Here is a 23,777-nt window from a genome sequence, read left to right as displayed (position 1 = left end):
TTTTATAGTGCCCTTTAAAATCTAAGTCTGAGAGTCACTTCTCCGCAGGAGGGCAAATTGGGAGTGATCTATATTTTCCAAGATATACCCAGTTAGGGGTAAAAATGTAGCCACAAAAAGCATTACAAAACAGTGTTTTCAGGTCCCTGCCCCCACCCAGGAGGCCAGGATTAGAGCCATTTTCTCCTTATCACAGTTCTCTTGCGCTGGGAGTGGGCAGGAGCCCACGGAATGGACACAGGTGTACGGGTGAGGGAATGAGAGGTACCCCCACCGCCAACCCAGGATTCTGAATCCGTTTCCTGGCCTAGACCAAGGCTTAGTGGTAGTACCGGGATAATGAACCCCATTTCTTTGATATGGCCATCTGATATTTCTTTAATCCTCAATCATTTGTAAAGTCTCCAGCAGAAGTGGCTTCAAGGCATCCTTCCAGCTAGATTGTCACTTTTCCATGCAGACAACCTTGCTGCTGTGGTCTGTGTGTGTAGAATGCCTCTGTCCCTTACAGAAATAGACCTGCCTGGGCTCCAGTGAAGCTTCGCAACGCCTGAATCCTGGGCTGAGCTCAGTCCCGGGGGTAGGTGGAACACTACAAGGGTCACTAAGCTACAGGACTCAGGTGCACAAAGTTAGCAGGCACAAAGGTTTGCGGCAGCATCGTCAAAGATTCAGCGAGAGCTGCTGGCTTCTTCCTGAATATGACGTAAAAGGGGAAGAGCACCGCACCGATAATTAAGGGATCTGGCAGCTTATCCTACAATGTAGGGAGGGAAACAAAACACCGTACTTGGGCCTGCTTCCTCAATTCCAACAGTACAGGTCTAGGATTCCCTGCAGGAATACAAGATTCCAAAGTCCAACAGGATTTGAACGAGCACCATCACGGCGGAGCCACGTGGGGCCCAGTGGGAATCCCCTGGCTGGGCGCTCGAAGCCCAAGACTGCAGAGACTTGCAAGACTCCCCCGCTACGCTTGGAGCATCCGTGGGCGGTGTGCGCGTCCCCGTCGGACTCAGCGTGCGCGTCCCCGCCGGGCTCAGCGTGCGCGTCTCCGCCGGGACTGCAGCCGCCGCCGAGGCCGGGCCCGGTCGGGTGGGCGGGGCCGAGCGGGGCGGGGCGGGGCGGGGCGCGCGAGGAGGGCTGCCGCCAGGGGAGGAGGCGGAGGAGCTGGAGAAGAGGAGAAAAGGCGGCGGCCCTGCGGGGCTGAGAGGCCCGGAGAAGGAGGACTGCACGGGGGGTGTGGGGCGCCGAGCGGCCGGGACCGCGCGGAGCAGCCGGGCACGGCGGCCTCGGCAGCCAGGGCCTGGGCCGCGGTTCGGCCGCGCGGGGCGGTGAGTGTCGGGAGGCCGGCGGGGGAGGCCGGCGCGGCGCGGGCTGCCCCGAGGACGGAGGCGGCGGCCGGGCAGTGCGAGGCCCGCGGCCGGGGCGGCGGCGGCCTCGGGGGGCGGCGGGCCGGGCCTGGGCGGAGTAAACACGGCCCGCGCCGGCCCCGCGGGTCCCCGGCCGGCCTGGCCTGGCGCGCCCACAGGGCGTCCGCGGCGTGGGCGTCCGCGCAGGTCGTCCTGCCCGGCCCGCGGGGGAGGCAGGCGGTCAGCAATGGCGACCCACGCGCGAGCCGCGACCCCCGTGTCACCTGGCTGGCGTGTCCGTCCGTGTGCCGGGGAGGGAGGGGTGAAGCGGGGGGTGAACTTGGGAAGCCCTCCGAACCTTGAAAACCCGGCTTCTCTTTCCTTTTGCCGTTGGGAAACTTGGGTTGTTTGGGGACAGACGGGTTAAAGGAAGATTGGGAGGCATTATTTACTGTCTTCACGGGATGAGTGAAGTTGGTAACTTTTCCATTCATGGTAGTGAGCGGATCTTAGTCTTAGCCTCTGAGAGCCCTTATTAAAGAGAAACTTCCTGATTTTCTGGATCTGAGGGGTATGACCATTTCCAAGTTATTTGTGTCCTGTCCGTGGAACAGTGCTTGGAAGGAGGCCACGGAGTGCACGTTGAATTCAAAGTAACCTCCTTTGAGTATGTTTTTAACGTGTGTATTTGGGAGGATAGAGAGACGGGCAGAACAGTATGTTGTTTACCATGGTTCTTGCACTCCGTTCCCCTCTCTTGTTTTTCTCCTGAGCTCTGTCGTAAGTCCCAGATAAAAGATGGTTGGGAAGGAATTGACCTTTTATTCCGTAATTACTTTGTTGACTATGATCCAAGAGGAAGCTATTTATGGGCATTCTGATATCCGTGTAGATTAATTTAAAACTCTTTAAATACAAACCTCCCAAACTTTTTAAACTTAATTTTATTTATTTATTTATTTATTTATTTATTTATTTATTTATTTATTTATTTTGCTGCATTTCAATACTGTGTTGTATCCTTTAGAGACCTAGTAAGTTACATGAGCAGATTTTTGCCTTTGCTCATATTTGCTAAGGTTTTACAAAGTAGCACTCTAGTTTTCGACGCAGCAAAGGGAAAAGAATAGCATAAAATGTATGTTTAGGATTTTTCTAAGGGTTTAATTTTCCAGTATGCAGTTTTCGCTGAATCACTGTTCTTTATGCTTAGTCACTGTTTCTTACTCCAGAAGCCTAATTGAGGATAACATGGTGTTTTGGCAACTTTTACATTGCCAACTTGTTTTTACCTAGTACTTTAATGCAGTGACATAAGCTTTTTTTGTGGTTCTGGACTTGTTAGCGGGTGGAGTTCTGTGAGTGTTACCAGAGAGCTGAAGTTTCTGGTATAGGCAAACTTTTATGCATTCCAAGTGTGCTAGGTGTTTAATTTCAACCCAGTATTTCTCCCTGTCTGCCATTGGAGACTTTTAAAAAATACAAAGTATCCTAATACAATACCTATGAAAGAGTGGTAATACTTTGAGATAATGTATATAGTTAGAGGGGTACTTTAAGGTCACCACATAAGCGTGTTTACTCTTTGATCTAGTAGTATATTACAGAAATGTGACTTTCAGTGGGGTAAGCCCTGTGCTATTTTGTATGATTTTGGATACATCTTTTAACTGAGTTCCTATGCCTGTTTCATTAAAAGGACATTGTATTTGTAGAATTCTTTGACAAAGTCTTCAATGAAAAGGCTATATAAGATATTTAATTTCAATTTCAGTTTGATGAACTATGCGAGATGAACTATGAACTATGTTCAGTTTGATTGAACTTTGTGAGAACTATGTGAACCATTAGACTAATGGTTTTTATGCTGTAGGCAGTTAGATAATTACAGACATACCCCAATTAAAACCCAGTCCAGAAATCTTTTATAAAAAGGATAGGTCTTGTTGTGTGTGTGTGGATAATGTTAACATAGGTTGTTTCCTCATACGGTTGCTTTTGGTAAGCTTTATAATTACAAATGACTTGATATAAAACATTATTTTACATTAAGCTTTGTGTATGTAAATGTGGCTGTTGTGTAAAGTGAAGTACATCTTTTTCTGAGCAATACATTGTATCCTGTTGGGCGCATATAATTATAACTAACCTTTATAGAGTTCCAGGTTGTTTTAACAATAGAGTAATAGCCTCAAGGTCACAAAGCTGAGATTCCTTAGAAGCCCATTCCCCTCTGCCATGATGCTCATTTCACTAAGCTGAGTACCACCATTTGGGTGGATTATTTTTATCTGAGTATCTGCTCAAATAGGTCTGGTCTGAGTATTAAGTATTTGTTAATATTATTTTAATTTAAGTCTGTAATAGTTTCATTTGCTTATTTAGTGGAGAACATTGCAAGCAGTTAGAACTTCACTTTGGAATAAACTACTCATGACCATATTTAGACTAGAAGATATATGTTTTGATTATATCAAAAGGGGAATAGTTAAAAATTTGAAAAGAAATTCCATATAATTAAGTCATGATTCTATAAATAAAAAGGCTGAACCAAAATCGAATACAAAGAATGTATACAGTGTAACCCATTTAGCCATTTTGGACTCATCAGGAGGGCATGTGCTTTGAGTTGGAAGTTTAATGATAGTGGATTTTCAATCTTGCCTAGTCACTGCCACCCCCCCTCCCGCTCCTTTTTAAACCAGTGAAATAACATGTCCAACTGAGGTTATAGATTTATTATGGTCTTTAATACTGATTGCGCTTGATCTGCAAATCACCCAGCAGGTGTTTCTATTTAGTATTACTTGTACAGTTAATTGTATTACTATGACCAGTGCCTCCAACTATAGCATGAGACTTGCTTGGAGCCGCTTATAACTGATTGCTAAATGTCAGATTTCAGTTGTAAACTTGCTTGTGTTAACTAATTGAACATGTCTGTCTATTGTTCCTTTTCAGCCTTACATTGAAACAACATTTTATTGTTTAAGTGGAATTCTGTTTCATCTAGTACCATAGTAGCTGTAACATTAAGCAGTAGGCTGATGCCACTTCCTTTTTGGAGCTTCTTAACCATATAGCTACTCAGGCACGTGCACATGTGCACACACCTCCACCTCTCTCTGCTTTTCTTTTTGAAACGGCACAGAGTCGATTAGGGAGTTAAAATAGTGGGACAATATACAGGCAAACATTTACGCCTGTACCTTTTAATGACTATTATTTTTTAAGATTTTAAAATAATGAGAGGTTGAAATCAACTTTCTTTGACTTCCTTTTCCCTTTGATTTGCTTTTTTCATAGTCAGTTTACTCTGTATATAATGCTTGGAACATATAACTTAGGTCCTCAGTAAATGTTTGAGCATTACTGACTTTTTATAGCTGGTACAGTGAGGTAATTTTGGCTCAGTCTGATTGTCTAATACTAGGTCTGTAAGGTTGTATTTTTTTGTGAAGTATCTAGACTCCCATGACATCAGGAATCTCATTTTGTTTTGGAATCCATTTGGCTCTTTCTTGTAGTATAATTCTTTCATTTATTCATGTTTCTAAAATAAGTGAAGCTCCAATTAGGCACAGTCTGGAATAAGGGAACACAAGAATGGATGAGACAGAGATGGTTCTGTCTCCTTCAGGAAGCTTGAAGTTTTCCTGTGCGGGTAGTTATTAAAGGATAACGATTTACTTAAAGAATTGCGACTGGTATTACCAAGGAAGAATGCAGAGTGTCCTGAGTCCACAGCATAATGTGAGATCCATACCTTGTCTTTGGTGTGTGGAAAGTAACATTTACCCTGCGACTTAAGATTCGAGGCGGGAGTTGGAGGGGAGGTGTGCGTGTGTGCATGGGTCTTGCCAGCAGAGACATACGTAGCAACAAGCTGCGGTGAGTGCTTTGGGCGACTTGACTTAGTGTTGTAACGCCATGCTAACTTGCAATGGTGTATTTATTTATCTCCTTACTTACTTTGATGAATTTGGAAAAATAAAGAAATGGGTTTTTGAGGGCAGTTATTTTTATGTCTACAAATAGCCTTAAATGACAAGGCCTCATTTCACTGTATGGGAAAATGGCATGTCTTAAAAACTATTTTTATGGATTGCTTGTCAGTCAGAGAGTATGAGTTGGCCAAGAATTTCTGTTGGGAGAAAATTGACACTATTGTAAAGCATTTAATCATTTACAAACATTTTGTAGTCTAATGAGACTTTTCCCAGTCATTCAATTTTAAGTGTAAATTAAAAGAGATGTTATATGGAATGTTAAGATTCTTTTTAAAGAGAGTTTAAGAAAACTTAATACTGAGTTTTCAATTAAGCTTATCTTTAATTTGAAGGCTCAGTTTTAGCAACTTGTTTTCTACTGAGTCTGCTGTGTCACTGTTCAACTGATAAGTCAGGGACGGATGCTTTAAACCCATTTCACAGGGTTTATGACCAATTATAAAATACTTTATGAAGGTGTATTTAATTTGGTGATGATCTTGATTAGAAAAAGAATGGATCTGGAAGTTTAAAATTTTTAAGCTGAGGATTCTACCCCAGAATACACTTTGGGTATTATCTAGTGCATTTTCTTAACTTATTTTTCAATATATTCACTTGTAAAATGGAATTAAACTTGATTCCTACTTTATATGGCCGTTTTGAGAATTGTTAAATTTGTATTCTTGTTCCATAAGTTTATACTGAGTATTACAAATGTAGGTTATTTTAAAAGTAGTTTTAAACACTTATATTCAAAGTGAAGTTATGTGCTATTGTAATTACAAAGGACCAAAAAGACTTTCTTGACCACAGGGGTGACTAAGTGTTGGAATAAACTACAAGCAAAGTTGTGTAATCTCCATTCCTCAAATAACATCTTAAAATTGGATCACCAGTTACTGAAGTGTACTGCCTATTTTCTTAAGCTTTTATGAGTAAACATATCTGTTGTTGTCCGTGTGCATTGATCAGATGCAGACGTAAATCCTAGCTCTGCCACTTACTAGGTGGATGACCTTGGGCAAGTCACTTAAACCTTTTTGAACCTCAGTTTCCTGTGGGTTGTTGTGAGTATTAAGGGACATTACATGAAATGATATACATCAGGGATAAAATTGGTACATACATAATTAGTGGTTTTTTTTTTCCTTCGAAGTCTACTTCAGTAAATAAATATTGTAGACTCATTGCTGTGGATGCTTTTATTCCTTTTTATTTTTTTTAAAACGTTTTTCTTATTTCGAGGGGAGTAGTGTGGAACAAACTATTGTGAAGCTTGAGAGCCCTTCTACATCTTCCTTTCAAAGTTGTCGCTGTTTTGCATTTAACTTAGTTGTTTGTAGCAGTTGCTATTTTAGAATTAAGTGATGTTTTTGAGATGTGTTCTGCCTGTGTGGTCATGTGATGTGCACATAACATAAAGTGTTTCTACAAGTTATGAGAGCAGTGGTCACTTCTTTAGAACTGCGTGTATTTTTAGGTTCTCTCTTAGTAACAGTCAGGCTTATAACCCCTCAGCACGTGAGAAGAACTCAGTCTTATTGCAAAATAAGAAAGCTACGGCTGTTTTCACAATCTAATCACTCAGTAAAATTTGTCTTAATTCTTACTAACATTTCTCTTTGAACCTCTGCTCAATTTACAAATGTTTGTCATCATTAGTCTTGTCATTTCTTCTATTATGACTCTGTGAGCATGTGTGTGTTTAACATACAGGTTCTGTCTTAACCTGTAAAACTTATGGGGATAAACATGCAGAAGTATTTAACTCATAATTTGTAATTTTTAAACACAATTTAAAGATACAGTTTTCTTGTTAAATGTGTGCTTTGGTTTTTACCCTTCAGGCATCAGTAAGTGCCATAATACCAACTCAGAAATTTTTCCACTTAATCAAGAGCTCTGTCAGTATTAGGTAGACTTTTGTTATTGTTTGGCAAAAATCAACCCTGGACTGGAGAAAAATAAAAAGCAAATTTGGGAGTAGTTAGTTTACATTAGCCACCTGGAACTCAGGTAGAATTTGTGGAAAAATATGTCAGAGAGCTAGTAATCTTTTATGCCCTGAAGTGAAGAAAATAGGCTAAGAATCGACTTCTTACCCAGAAAATTATTATCTATGACAATGTAATTTAATTTGGGAAATGTTGAGATGAGTTGCTTGTGCATGTAGAAGTAGAGATGTATAATAAGCAATCGGCTGTACAGATCTAAAGTTTGGAAGAGGCATCCGGGCAAGTGGTATAGATTAGTTTTCAGCATATGGGTGGTAATTGAAGCTTTTGAGAAATTGAGAGCACCCAAGGGGAATGTATAGAATGAGCAAGAAATGACATGCTCCCTGAAGAAGAGAAATATTTTAGAAGAAAAGATTAAAGAATAATCAAAGAGATGGGGGTGGGGGGGGCGCACAAAATCAGGGAAATGTGACATCTTGAAAACTATAGGAAAGATAAATATGTCAAAAGGGAGGGAATAGTCAGCATAATAAAGGAAATGGCCAAGGAAGGTGAGGTCTGGAAAAAATGCCCTTTGGATTTAGCATTGAGGATCTCAGAGCCATTTTAATGACTGGTGGTAAAAATAAAGACTGATTAGAGGGCAGAAGAGTACATGGGAGAGTTGAAGGTTTGTTTTTGTTTTCTTCCCTTCTGAAAGCTTGACTAGGAAAAAAGAATAGTAGTAGAAGGAGGATATTGTTTTATTACTTAGGTTTTTAAAGATGAAATAGTTTTTTAAGTTTTTACTGCTCATAGGAACAAATCAATAAAGATGTTGAAGATTAGAGAAAAAAAAAACAGTGCATAGTGTCAGTACTTATATCAGTATATTTTGCTGATGTTTTCTCTTATTTTTGTATAAAATTTTTCTTGATAAAGGCAGGAAAGACCATTAGGTATCTGTAAACCCCTCCTAATATTTTATAGATACTATTTCTTTGCTCAGATCCTCAGTGACTTCCTATTACTTCAAGTTTGACCTCCTGAGAGTAGCATATAGCGCAGTCTTAATGATTTGCTTTATTTCTAGTATCCTGCCTCATCTCCCACAGCTATGTAGTGTTTCACCTTATGATCCAGCAACACTAGGAAACTTGAAGTTCCTGAATATGTTTTGCCAATTCTTACTTTTCTGTATTTACATGTCATTATTTCAACATTGAATACTTCCCTACCTTTCCAAGTCTCCCCTCCTATGCTTAAGATTTCCCGTCTTTCAAGACTACTGTGAATTCTCTAGCCCCTACCATGCTGATAATTACGTTCTCCATGTTATCATTCTACTTCTGTCAAATCGGTCACATAATGATGTGACATGATTTTTACTGTTGTGTCTCTGACCTGCTGTAGTTCATTGAGAGGAGGCACCACGTCTTACTAATAATCTTTATATTGCCACACCAAACACAGTGCCTGGTGCATACTAGTTAAACAATAAATAGATGTTTGATGAATGAATGGAAACTGTGACCCTCAGAAGTAAGTGATTTGCCCATAACCACCAACTGAACTGGAACTTAGGTTTTGTGGGTAAATTCCCTCTGTGTTCTAATTAAGGCTCACTATGGTGATCACTATGTAGAAGGAGTGATCAATAGACGAAATCCTAAATGAATTCGTATATTTAGAGGGAATAAAACAAAAGCTTCTAATACTTTTAGTTAAGTATATTCATGAAATTCAGATCATTCCCTTTTAAGAAATGATGAGATTTCTGCAGTCTGGGTGCTTCAGAATCAGTCTTAAAAAAATAAAAGCTAAAACATCTTGGAATTTAGAAGTTAGACATACATTAATTTGTTTTTGGCATCAATTTATACTACACAGTATACTAGAATTCAAGTATTTTGAAACACTTGACCTCTTTAGGCATATTGTTATATGATATATGAAAATGAACTGCGGTTCTTTGAAGTGCTTAAGTTGTTTCAAGATGGACTGATTGTATGTAAAGTAAACTTGTTAAATATGTTTATTTTATGTATTTCATCCTGCAGTAAGTCAGTACACCTTTATGACTTGATTTATATTATTCAACAATTTTTAAAAATCGACCACTTTTTGCCTAACTTCTTATCTTTTTTCCATCTCAACAACTAGAGCTGGACTGGCCATTATGGAGGAGGAGCTGCAGCATTCACACTGTGTGACTTGTGTCAGTAGACGGTGTATGATCAGACCGGAGCCTGGGATTTCCTGTGACTTGATTGGTTGTCCACTGGTTTGTGGAGCAGTTTTCCATTCTTGTAAAGCTGATGAGCATCGACTTTTATGTCCATTTGAACGAGTGCCTTGCTTAAATAGTGATTTCGGATGTCCGTTTACAATGGCTCGAAATAAAGTTGCTGAACATCTGGAAATGTGTCCTGCAAGTGTGGTGTGCTGTACTATGGAGTGGAACCGATGGCCAGTTAGTTACGCAGATCGGAAATCGTATGAAAATCTAAGCAGAGATGTCGATGAAGTGGCACAATTAGATATGGCCTTGGCCCTTCAAGACCAAAGGATGCTCTTAGAGTCTCTCAAAGTAGCCACCATGATGTCAAAAGCAACTGATAAAGTGGCAGAACCTAGAGAACAAATCTCAGTTAAATCAAGTGTCCCGGAAATACCACATACTAATGGTTTGGTATCTGTTGATGAAGAATCTTATGGTGCACTTTATCAAGCTACTGTAGAAACAACCAGAAGTTTGGCTGCTGCCTTAGATATCCTGAATACCGCCACAAGAGACATTGGCATGTTAAGTACAAGTCTTTGTGCTTCCCCAAATGAAGTGAATGAAGAGCAAAATGCCAGAGAAAGCTTGCAGAATAGACACTTGAAAGACCAGGACCATCTTTATGAGGAGGAGATAGGAGCAGTAGGTGGAATTGATCATAATGATACAAGTCTGAATTTCCAGTCTGAACAAAATGGCTCAAGTGATTTATTGTATGACTCGAACACCAGTTCTTATGGCGCTTCTGCTCTTTGTAATGGCTTTTCTTTGGAAAATATATGTACACAGGCCATAGACCAAAGTCAGAAATTACATGGTGATTCAAAACAAAGTAACTTAACAAATGGAGAATGTATAGCATCAGATGGCACTTCAGATCCTTCCAGTTCACTTTCAGTAGCAGCACAACTTAATGCTTTGCCTAATGGCACAGTTCAGCACATCCTCATGCCAGATGGTGAGGATGAAGGAGAATTGTGTTGGAGAAAAGTAGACTTAGGGGACTTAAGGAATGTGGATGTCTTATCTTTCAGTCATCCTCCTTCATTCAAATTTCTTTCTAATTCATGTTGGTCCAAACCAAAAGAAGATAAAGCAGTAGATACATCAGATTTGGAAGTTGCAGAAGATCCAATGGGCCTCCAAGGAATAGATCTAATCACAGCAGCATTACTGTTTTGTCTAGGAGATTCTCCAGGTGGGAGGGGTATATCTGATAGTCGCATGGTTGATGTATATCACATTGATTTTGGGACTCAGACTTTTTCACTTCCATCTGCAATATTAGCTACAAATACAATGGTTGGGGAGATAGCTTCAGCTTCTGCTTGTGATCATGCCAATCCACAGCTTTCAAATCCAAGTCCTTTTCAGACACTTGGGCTGGATTTAGTATTGGAATGTGTCGCTAGGTATCAACCCAAGCAGCGTTCAATGTTTACATTTGTTTGTGGACAGTTATTTAGAAGAAAAGAATTTTCTTCCCATTTTAAGAATGTGCATGGTGACATTCATGCTGGACTCAATGGCTGGATGGAACAGAGGTGTCCTTTAGCATATTATGGTTGTACCTACTCTCAGCGTAGATTTTGTCCATCAACCCAAGGAGCAAAGATTATACATGACCGCCATTTGAGGTCATTTGGAGTTCAGCCTTGTGTATCTACAGTATTAGTGGAGCCTGCTAGAAACTGTGTGTTGGGATTACATAGTGACCATCTAAGTAGTCTTCCTTTTGAGGTCCTACAACATATTGCAGGCTTTCTTGATGGCTTCAGTTTATGCCAGCTCTCATGTGTATCCAAGTTAATGAGGGATGTATGTGGCAGCCTGCTTCAGTCGCGTGGAATGGTCATATTGCAGTGGGGGAAAAAGAAGTATCCAGAAGGAAATTCATCATGGCAAATAAAAGAAAAGGTTAGTTTAATCTCAACTGTATCATCTCCTTAATTGACATATGGTAGACACTTAATGTTGCAGAATTAATAAAATTAAGATCTTGTTGAAAAATTGACCATTCTTCAATCTGACAGACTTTTTAAACATAATGATAGTTAATAGAAAACTAGGCTAGAATTGTTTGTCATAATCACATATTTACTGCAGACATCCCAGTATTGAGTTCTAATTTGGCATTCTGATGTGTAAGAGGCCACTTGTGTTGTTTTAGTTGAGCAGTTCTGTCCTTATTCAATTCTTCCGTAACAACTCCTTTTGAATCCATGTTAACCACCTTCTATTTTGAGTTCCATCTGAAACATTTTCACTATAGGACGATGAAGGAAGCGAGGACAAGGTTTTTCACTGCTTACAATTGGCAGTTTCTCTCCATTCCTAGCAATTTCTTTCTTAGAATTTGGTTATTTCAGGTAGAACTTAAATAGGGAGAGATGAAAAAAGTTACAAGTGCTTCTATTAGTAAGTGATCAGTGGAGTATTTGGGGGGATAGAGAGCATAAATGGATAGATGTGGAAATGTGTTAGGTTGAAGTGAGGTAAGAGTAGGGTAGTTGGACTTGATACTAGGGGTGGGGGCTCTGGATGTAGGACTGTACAAGAGAGTGTTGCATATTGGAGACTTGTGCTGGGGATTGAGGCCGACCTGGGAACGAATCCTGGCTCCACCATTTTCTCTTGTGAAAAGTCTACTTTCATCCACCTTCTTTTTATCTTTATAATTTTTTAATTATTTTTTAAAGTAATTTTTATGCCCATCATGGGGCTCAAACTCACAACGTTGAGATCAAGAGTCGCATGCTCTACTGACTGAGCCACCCTGGGGCCCCTACTTTTGCCCACTTTCTGAGGTACCATCTAAGAGAAACTAGAAGGCATTACAAGTATCTTCTATTGCAGATTTTCATTTTAGAACATTTATAATGTGACATTTTGCATTTTATAAAGTGGAAGAATCTTCACCTTGGTTGCACAGGTTTCAAATCTCTAGCTACTTTGTTCTTATCACCCTTAGGTTTTCTCTGACTTTTATTCATTTGCTCCAGTTTTTCAGGATAGAATTCTACATCTTTTGTGCTCTCGTGAAGCTTTGACCAACAAATGAATACACTATTTTATCATTTTTTTCCCAAATGGGAATTCTAGTGGCAGAAGGTTTCATACTTGCTGTGTACCTGCATACACATACAGGTGACGTGGTGTCTTTCTCCCATTCGGGATGGGATACTCTGAGCGTGGTCTCTTTTTGTCCTTGCTCATTAGTATTGACCTATGAGGTAACATACTTTCTGGGAATTCTGTTCCTGCAGAAAATCTCATCTACTCTTGGAGTTTAAATTGCCATCATTTACGCAGAGTACTCACACATCTGTATCCTGGCTGCTTTCTCCTGAACTCTAGACTGGACAAGCATCTCCTGGACATTTCCACTTGACTGTCTCACAGGGCCATCAAACTCAGCATGTCCAACCTACTCTACATCTATATCTCTATCCCCCCTAATCTCAGCAGGTGGCCTTATCATCTATCAGATTGCCTAAACTAGGAGTTTGGGAGGTAGGGTTGACTTCTTTTTCCCCCCTTTATTTCCACGTCTACGTAATCACAAAGTCTTCCTGAGTCTCCCTTCTTCATACCACTCCGGTTTGTTTTATTGTTTGCACTGCCATTTCCTTAGATCTGTCCCCTTCAGCTCTCTCTTGCTTACCGCAAGAGAGCCTAACTGGGTTTCTGTTCCTAATTGGGTCCTTCTCCAGCGTATTCTCTCCATAAGGACTAGAGTGAGAAATATTTTCTTGTTTTAAGTATATTTTTTAATGTTTCATTGTTTGAGAGAGAGAGAGAGGTGGGGGGGAAGGGCAGAGGGGGGTGGACAGAAGATCCAAATTGGGCTCTGAGCTGACAGGTTGACAGGAGCAAGTCCAGTGTGGGGATCAAACTCACAAATGGCGAGATTATGACCTGAGCTGAAGTCAGACGCTCAATCGGCTGAGCCACCCAGGCACCTTAGAAATATATATGTATTTTTTCAAATGTTTATTAATTTTTGAGAGAGAAAGAGAAAGCATGAGCAGGGCGCGAGGGCAGGTTGAGAGGGAGACACAGGACCCGAAGCAGGCTCCAGGCTCTGAGCTGTCAGCACAGAGCCCGACGTGGGGCTCGAACTCACGGTGGCATCATGACTTGATCTGTCTCTGCCCCTCCCCCGCTCACAGTCTGTCTCTCAAAAATAAATAAACATTAAAAAATTTTTTTTAAAAAAACAAGATACTTTGGGACACCTGGGTGGCTCAGTCAGTTGAGTGTCTGACTTTGGCTCAGGTCATGATCTCACCATTCGTGAGTCAAGCCCTGCATCAGGTTCTGTGCTGAATGTCCAGAGCCTGGAGCCTGCTTCGGGTTCTGTGTCCCCCTCTCTCTCTGCCCCTCCCCTGCTCATGTTCTCTCTTTCTGTGTCTCTCAAAAATAGATCAACATTGAGAAAAAATTTAAAAAACAAAAAACTTCCATGTTTGTTTATTGTTCCAGGATAGAGAAAGATTCCTTAATGAAACAGTTAAGACTTTTTTATAATCTCAAATTGTAAGATTCATATTATAAATCTTATGTCTTCAGTTTCCACTTGTTCTTATATTCCACCTATGTTGATTTACTTACAGTTTCCTGATGTTTTCTTTCTTGCGTTCTTCACTTACAGCCTTCGAGTATGTTGTCCCTAACACAATACCTACATTTGAACATTTGCAATATGCCTGACAGTATGCTAATAAGCATTTTACTTCTGTTAATTTATTTAATCTACTGTCCCTATTTTATGGATGAAGAAACTGAAATTCAGAGAAGTTAAGTAACTTGTCCAACTAATTAATGCATTCAGACCTAGGGAACCTGTCTCTGGAACTTGCGTTCTTCATCTTCTCACTATATTTCCTGCTTACTCTACAGATCTTACTTCCTCAGGAAAGCCTTTTGGAATCCCCACCCCACACTGAAGCCTTCAGGGAGGTGCGCTGCTCTGTGTTTGTGTGGCGCCTGGTTATGTTCCCCTACTAGAGCACTCTGCTGTTTTGTAATTAACTGATGAATTGTCAGGTTTTTTTTCATCAGACTGTAAGTTCCTTGAGAAGTGAGACTCTAGGAACTAAAATATCTACTGCCTAGCACAGCACCGCCATATAGCAGGCACTAATGTACTTGAGGAATACTTTTGAAAGAACAATTGGCCCATGACTAAGAAACCTTGTCATCAGGAGGTGGGAATCATCCAGTTTTTCCTGAGTTTGTTTCCCCAGACTCTTAATTAATTGTGTGGAAGTAGGGAGGCTGTCTGCCACCATTGAATCTTAAACGAATTTGTTCTGCTGAAGTTTAACAAAACTCCTAATTCTTCCTCTAGTTTCATAGCTATAGGGGATTGTAAGGGATGCTGATGACATCTGTAATGTCTGTTGGTAGCTGCTCTCTCAGACTCATAGGAAATAACTCCATGCAGGAGGAATGGTTGGTATAACCCCAAGGGATACAGGGAGTAAGTACCCTCTGTGCTGAACAGCGGTGACCTCTATTGCCAGCTGACAACTAAGTGTTCCCACAGAATTTGAAGGCATCTGGCCACCCTGGAAGACATTGCCCTCCTTACCTGAGAAGCTCTAATGAGTGAGTGCTGAGGTCTTTTCTGAAATCTGTTACTTTCTAGAGTTATCTGCTGTTTATATTGTATTCAGTGTTCTTTCACATGTGCCTGTTGATGAGCTTAGCTAGAATGCCTAGGCCTGATCTGTCCCATTCATGCTTGTTACCCGAGTCTGTCCTCCATTCTTGCTTGTCACCTATGTTCAGGTAGCTTTATATTTAGAACTGTAAAGATGAGAAGGGGTCACAACTGTCATTGCTAGACCAATAAGGTAACATTGTTCAGGGCTTGGAGATGTTGAGTGAGCAAAAGGGGAAGTAGCCCATATTTTTGCCAATAGACACATGAATAGGGATAGCAAGTGGATATTTTGCCTAGAAATGCATTTTACAATGATCTGGAATAAAATTTGACTCATTTTACAAAAGCTTTTTTATGTAAATTTTTAAGAAACATTTTGAATAAATTGAAGTACCTGTATTCATGAATATTACGAAGTACCTTGGGTACTTCTAAATAGTGTATTTTTTGGCATATTTCATATAGTGTAATAGGAATGGGAGAAACACTTGGGGGAAAAAATAATAATGTGTGTTGTCAGCATCTGCAGACTCTGAATAGTTCTCTGTGGCCAATTGGATAGGATGAAAGAATGTACAATATATTATTTTAGGAAGTAGCTCTGAATTAACAAGGTTATGATTTTTTAAAAATTGCTTAATAAGTCTAGTTGGATGTAGTTTTTAATGTTGAGTTTTTTCTTTTATTATTTTTGGTTACTGCATTTATTGAGATCATGATGTCATAGAAGTGATTTACAGGTATTTGGTAAACAGATTTGCCTCCAAATGGATTTACTCATTTACAGTTTTGTAGCTAACTGCTTGAAACATTATATTGGCTATTTCTCTAACAGTACAAATGCCTGCAGTTGGACCAAGAAATGTATTTTGATTCTTGTAAATTGACTTGTTTAAATCTGAAGTAGAATTTTCTTTTAGGTATGGCGATTCAGTACTGCATTTTGTTCTGTAAATGAATGGAAATTTGCTGACATCCTAAGCATGGCTGACCACTTGAAGAAATGCAGTTACAATGTTGTAGAGAAACGGGAGGAAGCAATCCCACTGCCGTGTATGTGTGTGACACGAGAACTCACTAAAGAAGGACGTTCACTTCGCTCAGTTTTAAAACCTGTACTTTAGAGACTGTAACTCCACTTGCACATACATGCAAGCACCTAGTATAATTTGTTTGTCATATGTGACACTTCATTGTATTAAAGATTACAACTAGCTAAATTTATTGCCACTATGTATATAATGTTTTGAAGTGACATATATTTTTATAAAGTCCTGTTTAGTTGGAAAAAAGTTGCCTTAATGTTTGAAATGTGTGAAATTTTTGGAACTTGCTGGACAGGGTGATTTAATTTTTAGCTACATAATTTTCAGAACTAGTATTTTTAATGGTGTGCATATTTTGGTTTTTAAATTTTTTGCTTCTTAAACTAACAAGATCCTGACCAAACAATTTATTCCTCATGTTTTCTGTGGGTTATAGCCCATGCATTCAAAAAGCAAAACTTTGAATCAAATTTTTTCAGCATTTGTTTTTCAGATGAAAACATTCAATTGCTTAAGGACTGCCATAAGATCATTATAAGATTTTTATTTTCTAGTGCTCCCCTTATACAATTGTTGATACACAGATGATCTTTAATATATATTTAGGTAATATTTAAAATCATGACAGATGTTTGGTAATGCATTTATCATGTTTTAAAAAGACTCACAAAAATATTTTCACCTTATATATTTGCAGCTCTCATACAGAGAATGACCATATGCAACTTTTCGTTTTTGTTAGACACCGCATCCAAAGACTCATGGCAGTGTGTTTTATGACAGGTTAAAGTGAAAACAAAAAGCCTGTGAATTTATTTTAATTTGAAACTGTTCATCATATTCTGCATTTGCTAGGTTTCTGATATTTGGAGAGAAGAAAATATACCTCATTTAAAGTTTGGGTTGGGCACATTGTGTGAATAAATTTCAGATATTCAGAATGCAAAGGGCTTAACTAAGCATTTAAAATTTTGCCTTTTTATAAATCACAACTATATTGTTTTAAGACGTTTAACAATGTGAAATTCGGTGTCTTTGTAAGATGACAATCATGAAATGGAGAAACCTGTCTTGGTTGACAATCTCTTTAACACATTTCCAAGTTTATTTCCCGTAGACTTCTCTACCAAAATAGTAAGAATTGCATCTTTGTGTAAAGATCAAGGTATAACAGAAAAATACTCAAAGTCTTATTGTTGAGGTACTTTATTATAGTTTTCAAACTGATATACACCATAATTCACCTGATGTTAATTAATCAGTTTAAAAAAATGAATATACGGTGTCAGTATTTAGAAATAAATTGCAAAGATGGGGACATATACTTAAATAATTTGTTTTAAGTAACTCCTGGCATTTAGTAGTCTGAAATGGTGACAAGTTACTTTGCTATAAAACATCAAACTTCTCTTATGTTTTCTTACATTTGTCCCTGAGAATGCTCTATTGTTATTAGGGTCTTGATTACCATATACGGCAATCAGACTGGGCAGAGGTGTTCCTTGGGCAGTAGCAAAAAAACTCTCAACTACTTAAGACTTCTTTTGGTTGGATCACATCCTTATTACAGTTGGAAATCTAGCATTAAAGGCTAATCAGTTGTTTTGCCTCACCTGTCATTTTAATTAATAGCATAATTATTTCTCCATGTTGAAACTTCAACTGTGAGATTGAATTCTATACTATTTCTGTGAAAAAAGTCGGAAATAAGATATCAAATACTGTAAAATATAACTCTGCCTCTTAAAGTTTTGCTGAAGAATGTGTCTGGTTAGGATAGCACAAACATTAACTTTTTGTTTTATGGTTGTGCTTGTTTGGTTTTTAAGTTTAGACTTTTTGTTTCCACACTGGATCATGAGATATTTAACAGTTTTCCACCTTATATTTCTTTTACACATCTTTGGCTGTTTTCTTTTTTGTTTGTTATGCCACCATATGATTTTGTTAAAATGTTTTCTTTGTGCAGCATTTGTTCAAATTCTAATAAAATTAATATTTTCCCTTTATGTGGCTCAGTAACTTAAAAAGAAAAACTTTCTTTGAAATAAACTTTTAATACTTGTTTGAGAAATTCCAAACACAGTGTTTCTAATAAGTGTACATTTTGTGCATGTTGTAAAAGTTTGTTGATTATCATTGCTCACCTTTGTTTTACTGGTGGGCATTTTTTTTTTTTTTTTAATATGGAAAACTCATTGACTTTCTGTGCCTTTTCAGTGTCTTCCTGAAATTAGTCTCATCTAGGGGTATTGAAAGGCTGAAGAGTTTCTGGCTATATTGTTTTTCTAAAACTTGTAATGGGAACAATCTATCTAGGTGTTTAAGCGTGAAAAGGTTTGTGTGTCAGTTGTCATTTGAGAGTCTGTTGATTTCTTAGTTTGTTCTGACCAAGATAAAGGGCAGGTGTCAGGATGGAAGGAAATACCTGTATTAAATTTTATCTGCTGCCTCCTTCCCTAGAACTGCATGTCTCTGTTTTTCTCATTCTCTATCTTTTCTGTCTCTGTAATTGCCTTTTGAGACTCACAGGTCACTTAACAGTAGGGGTTCCTAGGATCATCTGGGAATGTGTTAGAAATGCAGATTCTTGGGTCTCTCTGTAGACTTAATCAGAAACTCTATGAAGGAAACAGCAGTCTGCTTTAACAAAAGCCTTCAGGTGATTCTGATGCACTGTAAGTCTGAGAACTTAGAGAAGAGCCTGGGACATGCCAGCTATTCTCCTGAATGATGTACTATTGGAGTCAGTATGTTTGAGTATATACACACGTGTAATCCAAAATTAAGAGTAATGGTAATTTGTTATTAATGGTTAAATTAAGTGATGTATGTTGTGTCAATCTTATAGCTGTATGACAAAATACATTGGGTGCCATGGTGGTTGGACATTTTTTTAAAAAACTAGGACTTACTAGTGTTTCAGTTTTACTGGTGTTATTACTAGTATTTCACTTGTGTTTCTTCTGTTCAAAGTAAATTGCAGTGCAACTTACAGTTCATTAGCATTAACCTTTAGCCTTGTCATCATCCATTCTTGTTTAGTGGTTGCAGAGTCATGTGAACATATTAGATTTCTAGGATAAACAAAAAGAGTAGACGTAGATATACTGGATTAAATCCTACAAAAATATTTGTAGGAATCCTTTCAACCCTATCATTTAGAGATATTAAAGGTTGATAATCTGGTAATCTTTTTTTAGTCTTTGAGCCTGTGCTACATATCCCATCAATGTAGTTGCTGTTATTGACAGTGGATATTAGGATCTTAGTAACTTCACAGATAATGAGGTTTTCAACAAAACTTCCGTATCCCTTGACGATATGGTAGTTTCCATTACTATATTGATAGCATATTGTTAACCTCTAGCAATTTGCAGTTTTTGGCATTTAGAAGCAAAATAGATTTCTTCATATTTTGTATCCCAACCTAAAAAGATCTAGGATTTATTAATTGTAAAAATTTTCTAAGGAATAGTTATGCAGACATTTAAAAATTGTTTCATGCATGACACACCATGTCAGAAGGTGACAGGATTGGGTCCCCTGCAGGTGGAGGTTTAGGGTTGCAGTAGAAGAAAGCAGCTAGCCCTCAGTCTCTTAGTAGACTGGCCAAAGGACAAAGTCTCCCCTGGGAAGGATTTCTCTCATATGTGTTTGATTATCTAAATACTCCTCTAAGTAGTCTTACCTAACAGGTTCATGAGGCCTAGAAAGTAAGGGAATGTTAGTTATCCCTTTAAAGAAAATCAACTCATGAGTGACTCATCCATTGTATTTAATTTAATTCAGTGATGGGTTTTGTTAGGATTTGACCTAAATCTGATTTCCAAACAAGTTTTGAGCTGTGTAAGTAAAGACCAATTCTTGTAAACTTCTTTCTAAATAAAATAAGGGAGAGGAAGGATGGTTTTGTTTTAATGTCACTTTTTATGTAATTATTTTCTTTGATTTAAAAGATCAAAGTAAGTTCAAAAGATAAGTCCTTTCAAGTTTCTGTTCTAATGATGACAAAATTGAGGTACTCAAAGTTCAGGTACTGATGATTGTATGGGGATATGATTGTATGGGGATATTTCAGAGAAATGTGTCCTCACCAGGTTTACTTTTCTACTTTACTAATTCAGAAAGAAGGGACATTTAGATATAAGGAAATTACTTTGGAAAATGTTGTTGCCTGGCATATTTGATTCCTAATAAGTGTTTTAGAAAGAAATATTGGGCAATACCAAGAGGAAAAAAACTAGAAAGAAACTAAGTATGTGTGTTTTTCAGAAAGTCCTTTGCAAAAACTAGGTTTTTTGCTGAGTTTTTGCCAAGTATTTTTTCGCATCTGTGATTGGTAAAATTCTATATAGGCTTATTGTTTATATATATATGTATATTTATTTGCACGTATAATCTTCACGAATTGGCCAAGTAGATTTTAATACATCTTGACCTATATTGATGGTACTTTTTGATATTGATGATACACCTTGAGGTACTTTTTTTTTACCTTAGAACATTTCAAAACTGACATTTTGTATTCAGAATGTTTGACATTCAAATATGTTATTTGGGGAGTGACTTTTCATTAATAACTGCAAAGAAATGGGCTACCAGGATGTCTCATGAATGTACTCTAAGGAAATACAGTAAAAAGTCATTGATATGAATCTCCTATAATTTTTTCTCTTTTTGACATTTTCTGGTCTGAGTATTGTTTACTGTGAAGAAAAGTATTTTTGAAGCAAACCGACAACATAAGTGTTTCTTTTCACCGATAAAATTTTGGGCATCCTCCAAATCACTTTATGAATCTATTTGCATGCAAGTATTGTGATAGGAAGTGGTTCTTCAGTACGTAGCTAGTTCTAGTGCTGCTAATAGTGCATGTGTTTGAAAGTCCTAAAACTGCATTTCCATTGAACTCTTAAGACCCACCAACTCATCGAATTATCTTTTCCCACTAAAAGCAAATTCATTACTTTTTACCATTTTCTATTATAAATTGCCAGAAGTATCTTTTTCTCAGACAAGATCCTTAAAGAGGTACATAGGTTGGTGTACATGTTGGTTCGTTCTTTGGCAAAGGTTAGAGGTAGCTTTCCATACCCCTTTCAAAGAGTAAAATTAATTGTTGCATTAATATTCAGTGATGTAATGATATAAAAACAGTAGCAATAATGTGTTATTGCTCAAAAGATTGAAGTTGAAGATCGGAGATATTGCCCTTTGCTGTCCTGCAATTTTTTTTTTCATTGAAATCCCCTTTTCCATGTTAATTGTCATTAATGCTTCAATTTTCTGACCAGGAGATCAAAATAACCTAGATGAAGTATATAGAGTTTTTAAAAACTTCTTCTAATCAGCACATGTTTAGTAGTTTGGGCCAGTAAGTTTAGATTTGATTAAGTAACATATTTAGCTTCTTTTAAAGTCTCAGTTGACAAGTTTGTAGTATCGAAAAACTGAAGTATCAGCATTCAGTTTTAACTACATTATTTGATTAAAAGAAATCAAACCATAGAAATAGAAGTGATCACAAGTATAACATCTATTCAAGAATAGAATTACCCAGTGAATATTTAATGATGTCAAGTGGGTGTCTTTTATATTAATTGATAACTTTAAAAAACTAGGACTTATATTAGAAAGGGATTTGAAATAGAGAATGGTATTCATTCCCTACAACATTCCAATAGCCTCGTGAGAAAAACTGACATGAAATAAATTGCTTTCAATGGTTAATAATTCAGTGGAAATGAATTCTTAAGATTTTAATGCTGCATATAAAATGTTAAAATTGTATTGTTCATTTGATCAGTGTTTAAACACCAGTCAGTCCTGGAAACTTGAATGCATTCTGAAAGATAATTGCACTGACTCATTCACTTACCTCAGGTGTCATTTAGTTTTCCAGTATATCCTTTTCCCCCATGGTTTACATTAATAGTTTCTCCTTAAGTGCTAAAGGATATGGTATTTCTTGAAAAATATGCTAAATGAAAGAAGCTAGATACAAAAGGCCACAAATTATGTGATTCCATTTACATGAAATATCCAGAATAGGTAAATCCATTGAGACAGGAATCAGTTTGTGAGGGGCGGGCAGGGAGGGGTGGGAGTAGTGGGAAGTGACTGCTTAATGGGTACTGGTTTTGTTTTAGTGATGAAAATATTCTAGAAGATAGTGTTGATTGTACAACATTGTGAATGTACTAAACGACACTGAAATGTACACTTTAAAATTTTATATGTATTTAACCACAATTATGAAGGGTAGGAGTAATTTTTACCAAAGCCAAAAAGTACCTTGTTCTCAAGGTTTATAAAATGCTCAAGTTATGGTTTAGAATTAATTTACAGCATTAGTAATCTGACAGATTTATTCAGCTTAAAGTCCTAATGAAATTCATGAATCCCATCACAGAAGTCCTGGTAACAGCACAGAAGTGAAGTTGTAATTCATCACGATTTCGTTATTTTCATAGAATTTGGACAGTGAAAAATTGGCTTCCATGTCAATGTTCATCTTTCATCTTTTACCTTTTCTTATGATTCCTTGGGGAACATCTCAATCACATTTTTTAAAGGTCTGTTTTTAAAATCATGCTTTGAAAACAATTTGTATAATTTTCAGGATCATCTTTTTATAGTTTTATACTTTGTGTTCCTTTTAAAGAGCAAATACATTGATGTATTACATAAGACTAAATTAATAAATTGAACCCTTGTATATATTTTGTATTCTTTCGTATTATCTCATGGGGAAAACATTTGAGTCTTGGGATTGGTAGGTACTTGAATGATCAGGTAGTGTCTCCTTTTCTGTTTGGAGAAATCAAAGCTGAGATTGTCAACGTGTTTGTTCATTCAACACACATTTATTGAACACTCATGCCATGCACAGTGGAGGCTAGATTTGGGAAGGTTGTGATGTGCTTAAGGTTACACAGGGAATTGCTACTTCTTCCATTTCATCTCCTCTTTCTCCTCCTCCCCTTCCTTCTCCTCCTAATACCTAGTAATTATGCCAGACACATGGACGCATGGACAAGTTCCAAAGAAGGAAAGGGTTTAGGCAGAGATTCACTTTAGATGGTTCTTTACATAAATCTTCCCCAAATAGTTTAAAGAGATATTCTTTAGTGCAGTAAAATACACATGATCACAATACATTTATTTATGTATTTAGGAACACCCTTATTAACAAATTTGCTTTCATGACTTTGGGAAGAAGTTATTTTCATATTCCTTTAAATTATTACAATTATTTTCCACTGTTTTCTAAGGAGCTGAATTTAGAAAATAATTGATTATATTCTATGTTAAAAAAATTAAATTGTGGTGTGCCTGGGTGGTTCGGTCAGTTGAGCATCTGACTTCAGCTCAGGTCGTGATCTCGCTGTTGGTGGGTTTAAGCCCATGTCGGGCTCTGTTCTGACCACTCAAGCCTGGAGCCTGCTTCCGATTCTGTGTCTCCCTCTTTCTTTGCCCCTTCCCCACTCGC

At 38.0% G+C, this 23,777-nt stretch overlaps 1 protein-coding gene across 1 annotated transcript; it reads left to right on the top strand.

The window, feature by feature from the left end:
* Positions 1-1,227: 1,227 nt before the first annotated feature.
* Positions 1,228-23,007, top strand: FBXO30 (F-box protein 30). The gene is made up of 3 exons (XM_045499929.1): positions 1,228-1,334; positions 9,445-11,482; positions 16,157-23,007. Exons 2-3 carry the CDS (start codon positions 9,461-9,463, stop codon positions 16,358-16,360), a joined length of 2,226 nt encoding a protein of 741 aa, XP_045355885.1. The 5' UTR covers positions 1,228-1,334; positions 9,445-9,460; the 3' UTR covers positions 16,361-23,007.
* Positions 23,008-23,777: the final 770 nt, after the last annotated feature.

The sequence above is a fragment of the Leopardus geoffroyi genome, chromosome B2 (genome assembly GCF_018350155.1).
Source record: "Leopardus geoffroyi isolate Oge1 chromosome B2, O.geoffroyi_Oge1_pat1.0, whole genome shotgun sequence".
NCBI lineage: Eukaryota > Metazoa > Chordata > Mammalia > Carnivora > Felidae > Leopardus > Leopardus geoffroyi.
Note: the sequence above shows the minus strand (reverse complement) of the source record. Positions and strands in the feature narration are given on the sequence as shown.

Excerpts from the sequence above, each read along its gene's own strand:
- FBXO30 (XM_045499929.1), top strand. The coding sequence starts at position 9,461 with ATGGAGGAGGAGCTGCAGCATTCACACTGTGTGACTTGTGTCAGTAGA. Across the intron at positions 11,483-16,156 it reads CATGGCAAATAAAAGAAAAG|GTATGGCGATTCAGTACTGC; the intron begins GTTAGTTTAATC and ends ATTTTCTTTTAG.